Raw genomic sequence first — 14,903 nt, 5'->3', positions numbered from 1 at the left:
CAAATTAATTTCACAAATAACTGATTATGATTTACAACAATAAATGTTTGTCGAAGACTTGCCAGGGTGCCACCGTCGTTTCTAAAAATTGCCTAACATGCACCTTAGTTCGACCAGACCAGTTTCATATAAAAGAGGAAACTTTTGGAAAACTATTTATAGAATTTGCCTTGTTGCTTGTTTTCTGAGCAAGTGTTTAGAATCTTTTAAAACCAAGCTAAACCAGGACGTAATATTGAATGTTTGGTTTTATCAACAGGGTTGATAAGGTAACTTAGCCAATAAAAAGACTGAGATCAAATAGCTGACGTTTCGAGCGTTAGTCTTTCGTCAGAGCGTGAAGAAAAACACCCTCTTTAGTTCTCAGCTACACAGATGCTAAATTCCAGCCTTAGTTCTGTTTTTAGCATGTTCATCATGTTCCTGTCAGTAGCTATATGAAAGCGATATCTGTTGGAGACAGAGGACATTTATCTTATTTTCAAGAAAACAAGGTAAAACTAACAGTAAGATGTTCGTCGAGCCAGAAGATTTTTTTCCTTGAAAACTCTAACTTAAGAAAGGCTTCGTCATTTTGATCGTATAAAAGTTAGTCTACCGTTGATTAGGGTTTTCCACAAGAACAAATGGACGCTCTTGAGTTTCTTGATTCCAACGCTCTCTCCTGTACAGTCAAGCGCAAACATCATGCATATCTGTCTTATGCTCTCAACCATGGTTGCTCTTCTTCGATGGCAAAAACTTTAATTAAAAAAAGTTCTGCTTTCACCATAAGAAAATTTCCATGATCTTTTTTAATTAATTGATCGGCGAGAGAAAGTTCTGCTTTGCCAGACAAAAACAATATTAATGACCCCCCACTCAGTTTATTATGGAATTGTAATTAGCATGTTTACAAACAATTTTTGAGTTAAAAAAAAAATTCCCGGAGGGGTTCAGACCAACGGCTCTAAACCCCTCTGGTAGAATTTTTTTAAAACTTTGCAAAAAATTGTATCTAAATATGCTAATTACAGTTCCATGATAAAAAATGAGAGTTACTGAACTCGGTTTTGAGTTATAACCCCTTAAAGGTAAAGTAAGAGGTGTTTTTCGCAGGTTATAGTGTTACTATGGTAATCTATTATGGTAATCTCAAAAAAATTGATCATAACCTGTTCACAAATATATTTCATACCATCATTGTTGTATCGAGTGATAAAGAATGATTCTCATGATTAATCTGTCAAAGTAGAAGTGCACGTTCTTCAAAGTGATGGAAACCAGTGACAGCCGCCTTGAATAATCCGATTGTATTGTGCCGTCGCTGTCGCCATGGCAGCTTCTGAAACTCCCTAAAGAAAGTTCTGCTCGAAAAATAATCACACAGTGCAATTACCATAATAAACAAGCTTCCAATCGTACATTTATTTTTTTGACCTTCCTTTGTTATTTCATCAAATGTAAAGGAAATGGCAATTTTTCGAGCTAAAAATAAATGAAATATCTCCAATTCGCCCTTTCTACAGCCCCAATTTAAAAAGATAGTTTTAATCAGTTATCCTTCACGTTTAATATAAATATTATCTTCTCAAATCCATACTATCTTGTTATTTGATCTTCTTGGTGCTCTAAGAAAAAAACATACTTTAGTTACATTAAAATGAGGGAAGGTTCTATTCCGGCGAAGAACATCCAAATGTTACAATTACGATAGAAAGCCTACATGACTACATATAAATGATGTTTTTAATCCATCTATCGGAGGCATACTAAACAATTGAATAATCTCTGTAGCCTCTACACAAAGAGACTGTAAAGCAGGCATCCTCTCACGGATACTTCTATAATATTCACACTGTTCCAGGTACAAAAGATTATTACTGATAACTACAATTGTGCTCTTAATGTGACTGCAGCGCCGTGCAGTCAGCGGTTTGTTTCGCAAGTGCTTAGCTGCCGCGTCTGTTTTCTTTGACGAGCTACCCGCCATCTTGTTTTTGTTCACATGTATTTTAATATCTTCGCAGTAATCATAGTAATTTAGTGAACAGGCAACTGGCAATCTCTGATCAACTGCCTAACATTTCATTCCAGTGTTCAGTGGACACCCTCTAGAGTATCCTACATAGAACAGTGCCTTCAGTGCTCTTATTGATTCCAAACCAATGGACACTCAGACTTAACTAAATTGTCTGCATCAGTATATCTCTGAAAAGTATTGGTTAATTGGAACTAAGTATGTCTATCAATCTGCAAGATCGTTGTTACGGGAAAGGTATGGTAACTGCAATGTAGTTGGAACAGCCTTTATGAACAAACTGGAGAACTGGCCTAAGATTGGCATAAGAGATGCGGAAGGTTTGAGAGATCTTTCTGACTTCCTGCAAAAGATAATTGTCGCCAGAAAGACCACTCCTAGTCTGGCTGCCTTGGACTTTGCGAAGGACTGAACGTTAAGACTCTAAACATGTGACCCTTTCAAATTCAGAATAAGTGAAGAGGGATGGTTCAACAGTGTAGGGTCCTTCGGGGAGGTGGTGCTTATCCTACCTCCTCTGAATTTGCTTCATTTGTGAAAAAGTGTGAGGAGCTGTTCCAAAACCAAGGAAGTGAGACCTCGAGCGCCATTCCGAAAATCACCGAGGGGAGAAGAGGCGATTTCCTTTGGAACCCAAGCATCAGATCAGGACAAGAATGTAGATGCCCTGAACGAGAAAGAAAAAAACACCGTAAGTGACAAGAAAAAGACTGAAGTTTGTTTGTTTTGTAAGGAACAACGTCACTTAAATTAGTGTTAAAGGTTTGCGGAAAAGCTGCACAATGAAAGGAAGGACTTCTTCTATGAAAGATTTCTTTGTCTTCGATGCGCCTCAAAAAAGTCAGCACCAAGAAGCCTCTTGTTGGAACAGACTTAAATGTCGTATCCGTTCTGGTAATCATCCTTCATGCCTTCATGTTCAGAAAACTCCGGACCCGGCGGAAAGTATTACGAACTGTACAAATGTTTGTACCATCCCAGAGCAGGAAGGCGGTTAAGATCATGCTATGATTGTACCTGTGTGGGTCAGACAAGTTGACCAAACCAGTAAGGAAGTCTTGCAATACGCGGTACTGGATGTCCAGTCTAATGTGAGTCTCGTGTCACAGAGTTTGTGCCAGAAATTGAACTTGCAAGGCCCACCAACTGACTTACTCCTTACGACAGTGCAAGAGCGAAACGTACATGTACCAAGCAATTGTATTTGTGGAGTTGAAGTGTTAGACTTTAGAAGGGAACATGCTGTGAAGCTACCCATGATGTTCAAGCGTGATATTATTCCAGCCAGTCGCTCACAGATTCCTAAAGCCAGCGTCGCCCGAAAATGGCACCATCTTCGCCCTGTTGCTGATGAACTTATGTAGGACTACATTCCTTTGGGAAGTTTCAGCCTGAGGAAACAGAAGATTTTCAAGTAACCGAGTTTGATCCTGAAGTAAAGAAAGCTGTCGTGTTCACATCTCATGCAGAGAGTCCAGCTACCAAACCTTTTTAAATCGTCTATGTTGAACCCTTTGTGTCACATTTCAAGCTGGCAGCGTCAAACTTAAAGTACTAGCCTCGTCTCTTCGAGTGACGAGCAGATTAGCAAGTAGAGAAGTAAAGTGGACGACACAGACTGGTTGTGAGAACATTAGACCTTTGTTAAAGGTATCAGTTACCTTGACCGAACTGCTTTAAGCGGAAGGAGAAGTCCTTAAGATTGTTCAACGTGAGCAATCCCATGAAGAGATTGAAGTCTTAAAGGAACTTAAGACAGCTGGAGAGGTAACAGATAGAAAGCCTGCAAGACAAAGAAATCTAGCTATCAAGAAGTCTAGTTGCTTGTATCGTTTGGATCCGTTTCTTGTTGAAGATGGTATCATTCGCGTTGGTGGCTGCATCAGCCGAGCTAACCTTCCCTTTGCGACAAAACATCCCGTGGTACTTCCACTTGTTGATTTGATTCTGGCATGCCAAACTGAATGACATGTGGCCAGGTATCACCCAAAATGAGCTGCGTCGGAGTGGCTACTGGGTTATTGGTGGATCATCCACAGTGTCAAATTGTATTTCCAAGTGTGTTACCTGCAGAAAAGTACTGGGCCTCTACAATTTCAGAAGATGGCCGACTTGCCTTTGGATCAAGTTGAACCTTCAGCTCCTTTCTCACACTGTGCCGAGTGTAGATTTCTTTGGACCATTCCTGATTAAGGAGAAGAGGAGTGAAGTCAAGCGATACGGCGTTATTTTCATCTGCAAGGCCAGTAGAAGCGTGCACTTGGAAACAGCTAAATCGTTTAGTCCAGTCAGACGACTCCGCTGTGACCAAGGCACAAACTTTGTGGGCGCGCATAATGAGCTGAAAGCTGCCTTAGAAGGACTGGATCAGAACAGACTACAAGCGTACTTTGTAGAAAATGGTTGAGTGATTACCATACCGGATGAACGTACCGCATGCGAGCCACATGGGTGGTACATGGGAGAGGGCAATCCGTACTGTTCGTCTGTTCGTAGTGCAATGGAGACGCTACTTCTAAATGCCGGAACCCATTTGGGCGATGAAGCGTTTAGAACCTTCATGACTGAAGCGGAATGTATTGTTAACTCAAGACCCCTCTCTACGAATGACTTGAATGACCCAGGGTACCAGCCAAACTCACACCCAGCCGTCTACTCACTTTCAAACCAAAGGTTGTACCTCCGCCGCCTGCAAGGTCGATCCAGAGAGCAGATTTGTCGGTACGCCCGAAAGTGGTGGCGTAGAGTACAGTGTCTCGCCAATAAGTTTTGGCTTAGATGGCGCCACGAGTTTCTTCAAAGCCTGCAGTCGCGGAACAAGTGGATGTATCCCAGAAGGATCTTATAAGTTGGTGATGTAGTCTTGTCTAAGGAGAACGAAGGACCACGTAATCAATAGCCTCGAGCTCGCATGAGTCGTTCAAGTCTTCCCCTTTGAGGACGGAAAGGTTAAAGAAAGGTTAAAATCGCCAAAGCGGATGGAAGGCTTGACAACCTGGGCAGACGTCGAAAGCCTCCTACTTTCTGCACAGACCAATCCACAAATTAGTTTTGCCGGTACCCTCCGATGGCGAAGAGGAAGTTGACACAACTAGCATGGAGACCGAGGGATTCCCCTACGAGGAGCCAACTACTCAGTGAGGTGCCATTAACAAGTGAAGAAGACAGAAGTGACTGTCTCCTAATATTCTCTTTACTTACTAAAGCTGCTAAATTTGCATCCGATACGAACTGTTGAAACAGGACACTTAATTTCTCAACGCGGACACTGTTTCCTCGGCGGCCCTCAAATCTTGTTTAGCTTCATCTCTGCCAAAATTTTGAAGAAATTGTATACTATCTTGATTAGTTTGATGCTCATTGCAAGAATTCATGTTTAAAACATTCATAATCCTTTTCAGGTTCTTGTAGGACTCCAATATTTCGCATCAGGGAGTTTCCTGAAAGTCATTTCCAGTTCGCTTATCCATATGAAGTATGAGAATACTTTACAGAGAATAACGAACTTATCGATGGGCAAGAGCAAGATTGCCGAATCTAGCTACTTTAAGCAACTCATCATGCATCGCTTCCAAATTAAATTACATTCATGCCATGGATGATGCAAAATAATGATCTGTGTCGGTTGTTCTCCTTTGATGCAATGAAAAACTCAAAGTTAAACTTAGAGCATATTGCATTGTCCTTCAAAAAGCAAGAAGACAGTCCTGTCGCATCCATAACCGTGCTTTTACATCGGCAGCGAAATCGAATGAATCGTAGACTACGTGTAATCCCAAGTCGTTCTCCAGTCAGTCTCGCGGACAAACGTGAAGTGCGGTCCTCTATTTTACCGGGCCCGGAAATTACCGGGCAAGTTTACTGGTGCTTCGAGAAACGCATGATGGGGCCCGAAAAAGTTTCTCGATACCATTCCAGTGGCACGAGTGCGCGCAATTTTCTAACTGATACGTGAATTTTCATTATGCTGGCGCGCGAAACAAGGCCAGTTTTAGCCTGAAAAGTAAGGCATTTTAACGAGTTTTCCACGGTAAAATTTTCTAGAAATTGGCTAAATGTTAGGATTTAGCTGGTTTTGTACTCCAAAAAAATCTTAGGGGAGAATGGACAACTGCAATAAATGGCAAAAACGAAAATTGCATAAATTGGCCAAAGGTATGTACATAATTTGTTTTGACTTTACGAGGGATACTTTGGAGTTTCTCTCTTCCTTACACCAAAAATAACAAAATTTTACCGCCCGAATTTCGGTCAAACCCGTTTTGAAACTAGCTAGGAGTAAAGGAATCAACAGATGAATCATCCGCTGGTTGCCATGGAAACGGCGTTTACCAGTTGTAACGGTGTTTTTTAGCAAAGCATAAGGACTTAGGTACTCGAAACTTTGCTTGAACCTAGATATTTTCACAGGGCTGAATGAACCAGACAATCAAGAAAAATATATATCACTGATAGCGAAAACTGAAAAGTCGTATAAAGCCACCTTAAACAGGATGAGACCGTTTAATGAGTTCAGATTTTTATTTATTTGTTTTTTATTTATTTATTCTATTATTTTTATTTTGCGGAATATAAAAGTCACCAGACTACGAATAGCGTTTCTCATGGATAATAGCCAGCGCGAAAACGTCTCCAAATTTGAACGAAAGGGAAAAGGAGATGTGTGTGCGCAGTCTAAAGGCCCGTTTACACATACGATTCTTGCATTCTCGTCCCCAGAGCCCCAACGTTTTTTTTTTAAATTGTTGAACGAGTAGCTCTGGGTCCATCCAAAAATATCTTTTTTTTCATTGGCTGTCGAAAAACTGATGCGCTATAAGGTGAAAAATGCTACGCTTCTGCGCATTTGTCTTTACTTCCTAATACTGAGCAGTACTGAGCAATAATAATACTGAGCAAGCGCAATGGTAATTTATCACACTGAGCGTGCGCTACCGGATGTCGTGAAACTGACGACATCCGGTAACGGCTGTTACCAGGGCCTACGATTCAACCGCTGACCAGAAGATCGTAGGCTCTGGGAACGAGGATGACGATTCTTGATGCAACTTTTGTCGCATTATAAATTCATTCGCAGCGCACATTTTTAACACGCAGTAAACGCTCAAATATCTCGGACCACAACCTGTATTATCCTTTTGTTAAAATTTACTTAGAGAATGTAATTATTTCTGTAGGAGAAATATTCCCAAAGTTATGAATTGTTTTGAACATTTGTGTTGGACTTGTGTATCATTCGCCATTCGCAGCGCATACTTGTAAACACGCTCTAAATAATTTTAAAGTGCCCCTAACCCTTCAATTTGTTTTCTTTTGGTAGATTTCCATTTCTGTGGAGAACTCATTTTCGAAAAATTTTTTTCAAAAATATTGAATCCTTCTTTTTTTACGAGCGCTTAAAGTTACTGAAATTTTTAAATTTTTGCGCGCTTTAAGCCCCGCTGGACAAATTTTTGTCTCGTGGGCTCATTAGGAAGGAGCCAATGAGAAGCGACACTTTCTTCGCTGTGACGTAAGAAAAGGCCTCGGATCGTTATCAGAAGGAATCTTATGCATGCTGATTCCTTTCTCTACATTTCGAGAGTTGCTGCATCCAAAAACCACACATTTTCCAACTATTTTCTCTGTTTACAATTGAAGCATTACCGCAAATCTTTGGATATTTTTGCACGATGTCCTTTTCTTACGTCACACTCCATATTTGGCCGAGTGGGGGACTAATGCGAACGATAGGTGAAAATATCGACAAGACTGCCTTCACTTCTAGCGCTTGTAAAAACAAAAGGATTCAATATTTCTCAAAATTTTTTTTCGAAAATGGGTTCTTCAAAGATATGGAAATCTACCAAAAGAAAACAAATTGAAGGGTTAGGGGCACTTTAAGCGCTCACTGAAATACTTCGCGTAAAAAGTTTGCTTGGCGATTTTGATCGGCGAAAATCGCCAAGTGTGCCCGGTGCAGCGATTGCAATTTTTACCAATCGCTGCGATCGGCGTATAAAATCGCCGATATCTGGCATGTCAGATATCAGCAATTTTAAAAATTCGATTTTCGCTGGCGGTCAAATTCGCCGCGATCGGCGTATTAAATCGCCAGATGTGTCGCTGGCTTTATTTGCACTTCAGACAAATATAACTCCAGAAAGGATGAGGAATTTGTAACGTTATTACGTGTTATTACGTTCATACAATAAGCAGACTTGCATGTGTATATATGTTAAAATGCTATTAAAAACGAATTGTGGAGCTCCTCTTTTAGGCTGGGCTAAATACATATATTACTATAACAGGTAACTTAAGAACATATTATCATTAAATTTCAACTTTTTCAGGCTTAAATCGCCCTAAAATAAGAAGGTTCTTAAAGCCTCAGCTACCAACATCAGACGTTCTTATAATATAAAAAAAAAAATAACCGGTAACGAATCACTTGTAGTATCAAGTCACAGACGTTTAATGCGATAATTGACGTATTTATTGTGATGTCCAACTTAAACTCTTTGGAAACCGTTTTTTTTTTTTATTTGGAACTACAATCACAGCTAAATACGAATTTCTGAACAGATTAATCAGCCAAAATATTTAAACGTTGGGCTCCTGTCTAGTTTTTTCATCATTTCGCTTTCGTTTCGCAGCCTGATTACAGTAAGGCCCGGTTCAGACGCCGAACTTTTCATGAGCCGAACCTAATACCTAGAATTAAGCACATGAAAAGTTCGGCGTCTGAATCAATTGAGAACGGCTGTTTCAATTTGGATCGGCTCAGCCGTTCTTCCCGCCTGGCTCAGCCGGGAATTTCGGCTTTGGAACGGCTTTGATTCAGACGCCGAACTTTTCATGAGCCGAACCTAATGCCCCAGTATAATTTTGAACGATATATTAAGCCATACTAATGCATAAATTATTATAACGTATTTCAAATAAAAAAAAAAAAACAACAACAACAACGCTGACGTTTCGATTGGTTTTGCTTCAAGTAAATTAAGTTCGGCGTCTGAATCAAAAGGCGGGATTTTCGTGATTTGGGCCGACCTTACTTTGAATTAAGTTCGGCTCATGAAAAGTTCGGCGTCTGAACTGGACCTATAACAGTGATAAATCTGTAGAACCGGCTGGATAAGTACCATACCAATCGCATTTCAACTGCGTGTGATAAGCTGAAAACGGAACATTAACGCCGGAAGTGCAGACTTTCCATTTTTTAAAAGATATGAGACCTTCAGGGTATATGAATTTCACATTGTTTAGTTACCTACAAATTCCTTATCGGTGCGCACAATTTATATGCCTACATAAGGTCGAAAGAAGAGATTGTTATAATTCTGTGGCAATAAAATGATTCCCTGATTTCAAACGAAAGATAGAACAAATTGGAAATAAATGTGATGGACTATTTTGTTGTTTTAAGCCTGGTGAATAAATGAGAATGATGTTTTATTCAATGAATGACGCAGGCATCACATCAGACTTCCATTGCGCATATGTCACACATTGATATTCCAATCCTAGCAGTATGCAAGATGTTTGTCTCATGAACCTAGTTTAATGGCCTTAGCTCCCAAGAGTCTCCTGTACCTCAGTGGTAGAGCATCTGAACTAGTAATCGTTCGACTCTTGATAGGAGCACTGAATAATACATCATTCTCAAAAAGCAAATTGTTCCGAAATTTACACTCTCCGGCATTATCTGACACGCAGTTTCAGCGGGACTCACACAATCTAAAATTCCATGCTTTTGTCCGACGTGCCTACGCCGACTTACGACAGTAATAACTTTCACTTTGCGTCGCGTGCGAGGAGCGACACATCTCGGTTGCTTTGGCCTTGCAAGCGGTCAATAGCAACAATTTTTTCTAGTCATATTTGTTGAAACGCTTTTCTTGTGACTTCCTCAATATTGATAACAAAGACTTGCAACCAGACACCAAAAAAATCATATGTTAGCCCAATATATTGAGGGCTCGTATCCTCATCCTCGCTCTTAAATGCCTCGAGTAATTTTGAAGAAAAGTAAAGTTTTCTTGCTGAGCGTGTCGCCTTTGCAGGGCAGATGAAGCTTTTCCCTTTCGTCTCAGCATAATTTTAAACCATGGCAGCATAGTTGCACTCAAAATACTCAGAAGAACCAAAACATGCTTCGGAAGTACAAAGCTTTTTCGATTTTAATCATTTGCTGCCATGTGCTGTTCTCTGAACGACCACAGTCAACAAGGATGAAGTTTAACTCCTAAAAACCGTTTTGTGAAAGATTCATCCAGTCAACATTAGTAAATTTTGACATTTATCTAGGGAGTGAGTGAGTCAATTGGCATCTTAAGAGGAACTACCCAAATCCCAGCGTGCACCACTAGATCTCCTTGCAAAGCTGACAACAGTTCGTTTCCACAAAAGCGTTTATTAAATGTCAACTCCAATGTACGTACAATAAGTACACAGATAAATTGTAGTCACACTTTAGGCAGTCCTGATTAAACATAACAAGTATTAACTCTCTCTATGTTATAGCGTGTACGGTGTTTCAAGACAAAATTTCAAAGAGAGCCTCACGTTCACCATGATCAAAGAAAGCAAAAGTGCAACACCGATTTAATCTCTACAAGGAAGTCATGTTTTACCCCAGCTAAACCTAAACCAACTGATATCCCTCAATGTTTACTCTTCCTTGAATAGTTGCTTTGTAGGCGGGTAATTACATGAATTTGGTTGCTGTTGCAAAATAGCTTTCTGCCAATGTTCAAAGGTCCTTTCATTTCAGATCATTTATTAATTCAGGGCTGTGTACTACTATAGACTGAGCCGGCCAGTGGAGAAATTAAAAACATTACTTAGTATAGAGCTGTTACGAAACCGACTCGACAATAAGAATAGTATCACTTACTGGGTACAGAAAGTTGTTACGCATCAGCAAACTCAATTCATGTAATTGTTCACCTACAAAGACGATTATCCAATCCTATATCGAAACATATAAAAGCTGTTCGCGTTTTAAACTAAACCCCACACGAGCGATCATTGTGCAGAATATCTTCACTTTAAGGAACGTTCAGTTGTTTCAGCTTGCAATTTTTAGCTCTGTAACGATAGTCCTTTAGTTCAAGTTAAGAAAAAGAACTGACGATCGCTCGTTGAAGCGTTAATCTAGAATTTAAAAAAAAAGCATAAATGCAGGTTTTGCGTAAACCATAAAACGTGTAAACCCCAGACATAATGACCGCTTTTCTGATTCTTGGGATAAGCAAGGGATTCCCGGCTATCACAACCAAGGAATCCCCTATCACAAGAAACAGCGCAAGGAGGTGGTACTATACATCTGCAGACGAACATCAGTACAGCTAACTCTTATTGGGAAACTCTCTTAACTCTTTAGAGAACGTCCAATTGTTTCAACATGCAATTTTTAACAATAGTCCTTTAGGTCAAGTTAATAAAGAGACCTGACGATCGCTCGTCTGAAGCGTTAATCTAGAATAAAAAAGCATAAAGGTAGGTTTTGCGTAAACCATAAAACGTGTCACCACCAGACATAATGACCGATTTTCTGATTCTTGAAATGAGCAAGGAATACCCTATCACCAGAAACAGCGCAAGGAGGTGGTAATATATGTCTGTAGACGAACATGTACAGCTAACTGTCTTAACTCTTTAGAGATCGTGCAGTTGTTTCAGCATGAATTTTTAACGATTGTCCTTTAGGTCGAGTTAAGAAAGAGACCTGGCAATTGCTCATCTGAAGTGTAAATCTAAAATAAAAAAGCATTAATGTAGGTTTTGCGTAAACCATAAAACGTGTCACCACCGGACATAATGACCGCTTTTCTGATTCTTGAGACGAACAAGGGATTCCCTATCACAAGAAACAGCGCATAGAGGTGGTACGAAATATATGCAGACGAAGGGCTGGTTCTTATTGGCTATTAACCAGACTCGTTCCCAGTCCTCAATAAGCTACCGAGCGAACCCGACCTTCTCAATCAGTTCAACAAGAAACAACATTTGTAGGGTCCTCTCCCTTCCTCCCTAAATTATGAACTCTAGGGTCGTATTCACGTAGGAATCCTAAGCTATAAGAGCCCCTTAAGATACATCTTACGAACTCCGGCTGGTATTCACAAAGACCCTCTATCTTTAAGTCATGTCGTCCTTTTTTCTCCTAAACTTAGCACGTAGCAGTAAGTTTATAAGATTGTATCTAATAATTATTACGAAGACCACTTATCTTAGGACGTGTCTAGATGTTGTTTAGTCTCCTAAACTTAAGAGGACAGACATGACTGACCTCTAAGCCTTCGGTGATTTAAGTCTTACCCGGCGAAAGTAACTGTGGGAAACTGATTTGGTTTTTAGTGAGTTGCCGCAATCCTGATCTCCACTTAGCAAACAAACTTTTAAGTCATTGTTGTTTTCCTTTCTTCGGACAAATAAACCTAACTAAAGATGTCACGTTTGATCGCCTAAGTTAAGGATTTTTGTACATACAAAATCAATTAGAAACGTAGGCCATCCTAAATTTAGGAGAAAAAAAATTAAGCCATGCCTTTACGACAGGAAGTCTTTGTAAATACCGGCGATCTCGTGGGATATATTTTAAGGGGTTCTTATGGCTTCAAATGACTTCATGACTACGGCTCCAGCAGTTTCTTTCTAGAGGGGAGAGGGGGGGGGGGGGGGGGGAAGAGAGGACGAATGGATGTTTTTCAACGGATGACTAGAAAAGAGGCTGGGTGTTTTCACGCTACTAGTGTGACATTCAAACAAATACGAGTTACGAGTTATGAATCGAATCTGACCGAAGTAAATTAACAATAACTGAACATGCTTACTCCTAAAACACGTTTACGTAGGCGAGAGGCACAACTACTGCAATCCTAAATATACGTTCATTACTTACTAATGCTCAATACTAATGCTCAAAATCGCCTGGGAAGTGTCAGTCATATAACCGCTAAAAAGAGCGAAACCGTCAAGGCCCTCTTCTTTCCGCTCGTTGTCTCCTTCAAAGCCGCCCATATCACGCAGCTTATCGTACATGCTTTTATTTGCCATCTGAAATCCATCGTAAAGTACAACATTCCACTTATTTTTGTGAGAACCAGTGGTGCTAACGGAAAAATAGACAGCAAGCGTCTTATCTATTTCATAAATGACGTATGTAAAGACTCCAGTTGTAGTTTTTCTGTTTTGGTTGCGCAACCGATGTCCCTCATAAAGCAAGGCTTCTCCTGATTTAAACAACAAAAATAAAAATTTAAGGTTTATTTTGCTGAAGGCGAAGTAGATATTGGTGAATATTCGTCGAGGGAAATATTCACCAACTGAGCCTGAGGCCAATAGTTGTTTTAGTACAGTTACTCTAGTGATTATCAGAGAAAAACAAGAAACGTCCAAAAAATTTCAACTTTGTTTGTTTGTTTCAAATTGTCATGCATCAATGAACACAGAGGCGCAGTCTGGCGATCGATCACATGTTCAATCGAAACCACATGGGAAACTGATAAACTGCACATGCCTCAAGCAGAAAGTCAGTATTCTTACTTCTCTGTCGTTTCAACGAGACAAAGCAATGACTACTTAAGTGAATGAATGTTGTCGGAGTTTCTCCGACCCGCTTACCAAAAAGGAAATCAGATGACCAGGCTATTTGGAGTAAAACACGTAGCCTGCGTAGCGGGCGCTTGAAAAATATAGGGCGCGCAAGAGAGACACGCGACGGTAAAAGGGGCGCCTACCCGAGAGGCCTACCAAATTCGTTTCCCGCCCATATCCAATTACTTAGCATCAAATTGCACGCGTGAACGAAATTAGCAAATGATAGCCAACGCGTCAGTCGTTTGTCAATTTACTGCATTCTACCGGGTAACAATCTATGTTTTTGCTGATTCTGCATGTTCCAAGCTTTACACAGATAGTTTAATCGTTTCCATGGCATATTTTCAGTTTGTGGAGAAATTAGATGTTGAAAGTTTTGTTTTGGACTGAGCCGCAAAGTTCATTCAGTACGTAGCGCACGAGTATTTATTCAATATGTGATTGTAACTGACACGAAAAAGTTTTGAACGTTGAAATATTGTCAGAAATAACCAAATGTTATCTTTCCTGTATTCTCCTCCCTTAACATTTATATAGAGACCAGAATCACTTCTGTAGGAGCAATATTCACAGAGCTTTGAATTTTCAAATATTTTCACCCGAGTTGTCAAATGGCACCCATGAAAGAAATTTGCATATGGTAGCGAAGTCGCAAGTTCCGTTTCCCCATTTGCCAGCCCCCCTCCCCATAAATAATGAACACTCCCTTATAGACACAGTCCCGTTGAACTGAACTGCGACGTCTGACCTTGAATTATGCCTGAAAGCGATGGATGTTACTAAAATCGGGAACGGGGAAAGGGGAACCGGAAACGGGAGTCTGGGAACGTTTGCACAGCGGTGATCCGCATAATAATAATAATAATAATAATAATAATAATAATAATAATAATAATAATAATAATGATAATTTTTTTATCATTAATAATAATGATAATGATAATGATAATAATAATTTGCTTAATACTGAGATGAAAGGGACCGAAGCTTTTAACGCTAGGTCGCCGTTTGATTAGACGCTAGTCGACTCGCTCTTCTTTTTAACGTCGTAGTAGGCGAAGTCATGGAGGACAGTATTCCTGTTTCTACAATGTTTTTTACCATTTGTTTGGGCAATTTTTTTCCTTCTGAAATCTACCATCTTTTGGCAAAGTTTGTGTATGTAAGTGTTGTGTAGCCTAACCTCATTATCATTATCGGCAGATAAGTAGCCAGGCGGTAACAGATCCAGTCTGAACACCAATGAGGCAGTCTTAAAACAAGCAAAATTTTTGCCGATACGCAAACCGCTACACAC

The 14,903-nt window shown here is 40.0% G+C and overlaps 1 protein-coding gene across 5 annotated transcripts in view; it reads right to left on the bottom strand.

Moving 5' to 3' along the window:
- Nucleotides 1-10,395: 10,395 nt before the first annotated feature.
- Nucleotides 10,396-14,903, bottom strand: part of LOC146453631 (DELTA-actitoxin-Afr1a-like) — a 45,228-nt gene continuing 40,720 nt past the window's right edge. For 4 of the 5 annotated variants that reach the window (XM_085096416.1, XM_085096418.1, XM_085096417.1 and 1 more), the window contains one exon: nucleotides 10,396-13,239. In XM_085096416.1, coding sequence (XP_084952542.1) covers nucleotides 12,908-13,239 — 332 coding nt within the window. In that variant the 3' untranslated portion in view covers nucleotides 10,396-12,907. The remainder of the gene's footprint in view (nucleotides 13,240-14,903) is intronic. The other variant, XR_014859465.1, reaches the window with a different exon arrangement.

Source organism: Pavona decussata, unplaced genomic scaffold (assembly GCF_977016875.1).
Source record: "Pavona decussata unplaced genomic scaffold, jaPavDecu1.1 SCAFFOLD_327, whole genome shotgun sequence".
Taxonomy (NCBI): Eukaryota; Metazoa; Cnidaria; class Anthozoa; order Scleractinia; family Agariciidae; genus Pavona; species Pavona decussata.
The sequence above is the reverse complement of the archived record's forward strand: the minus strand, read 5'-3'. Positions and strand labels throughout refer to the sequence as shown.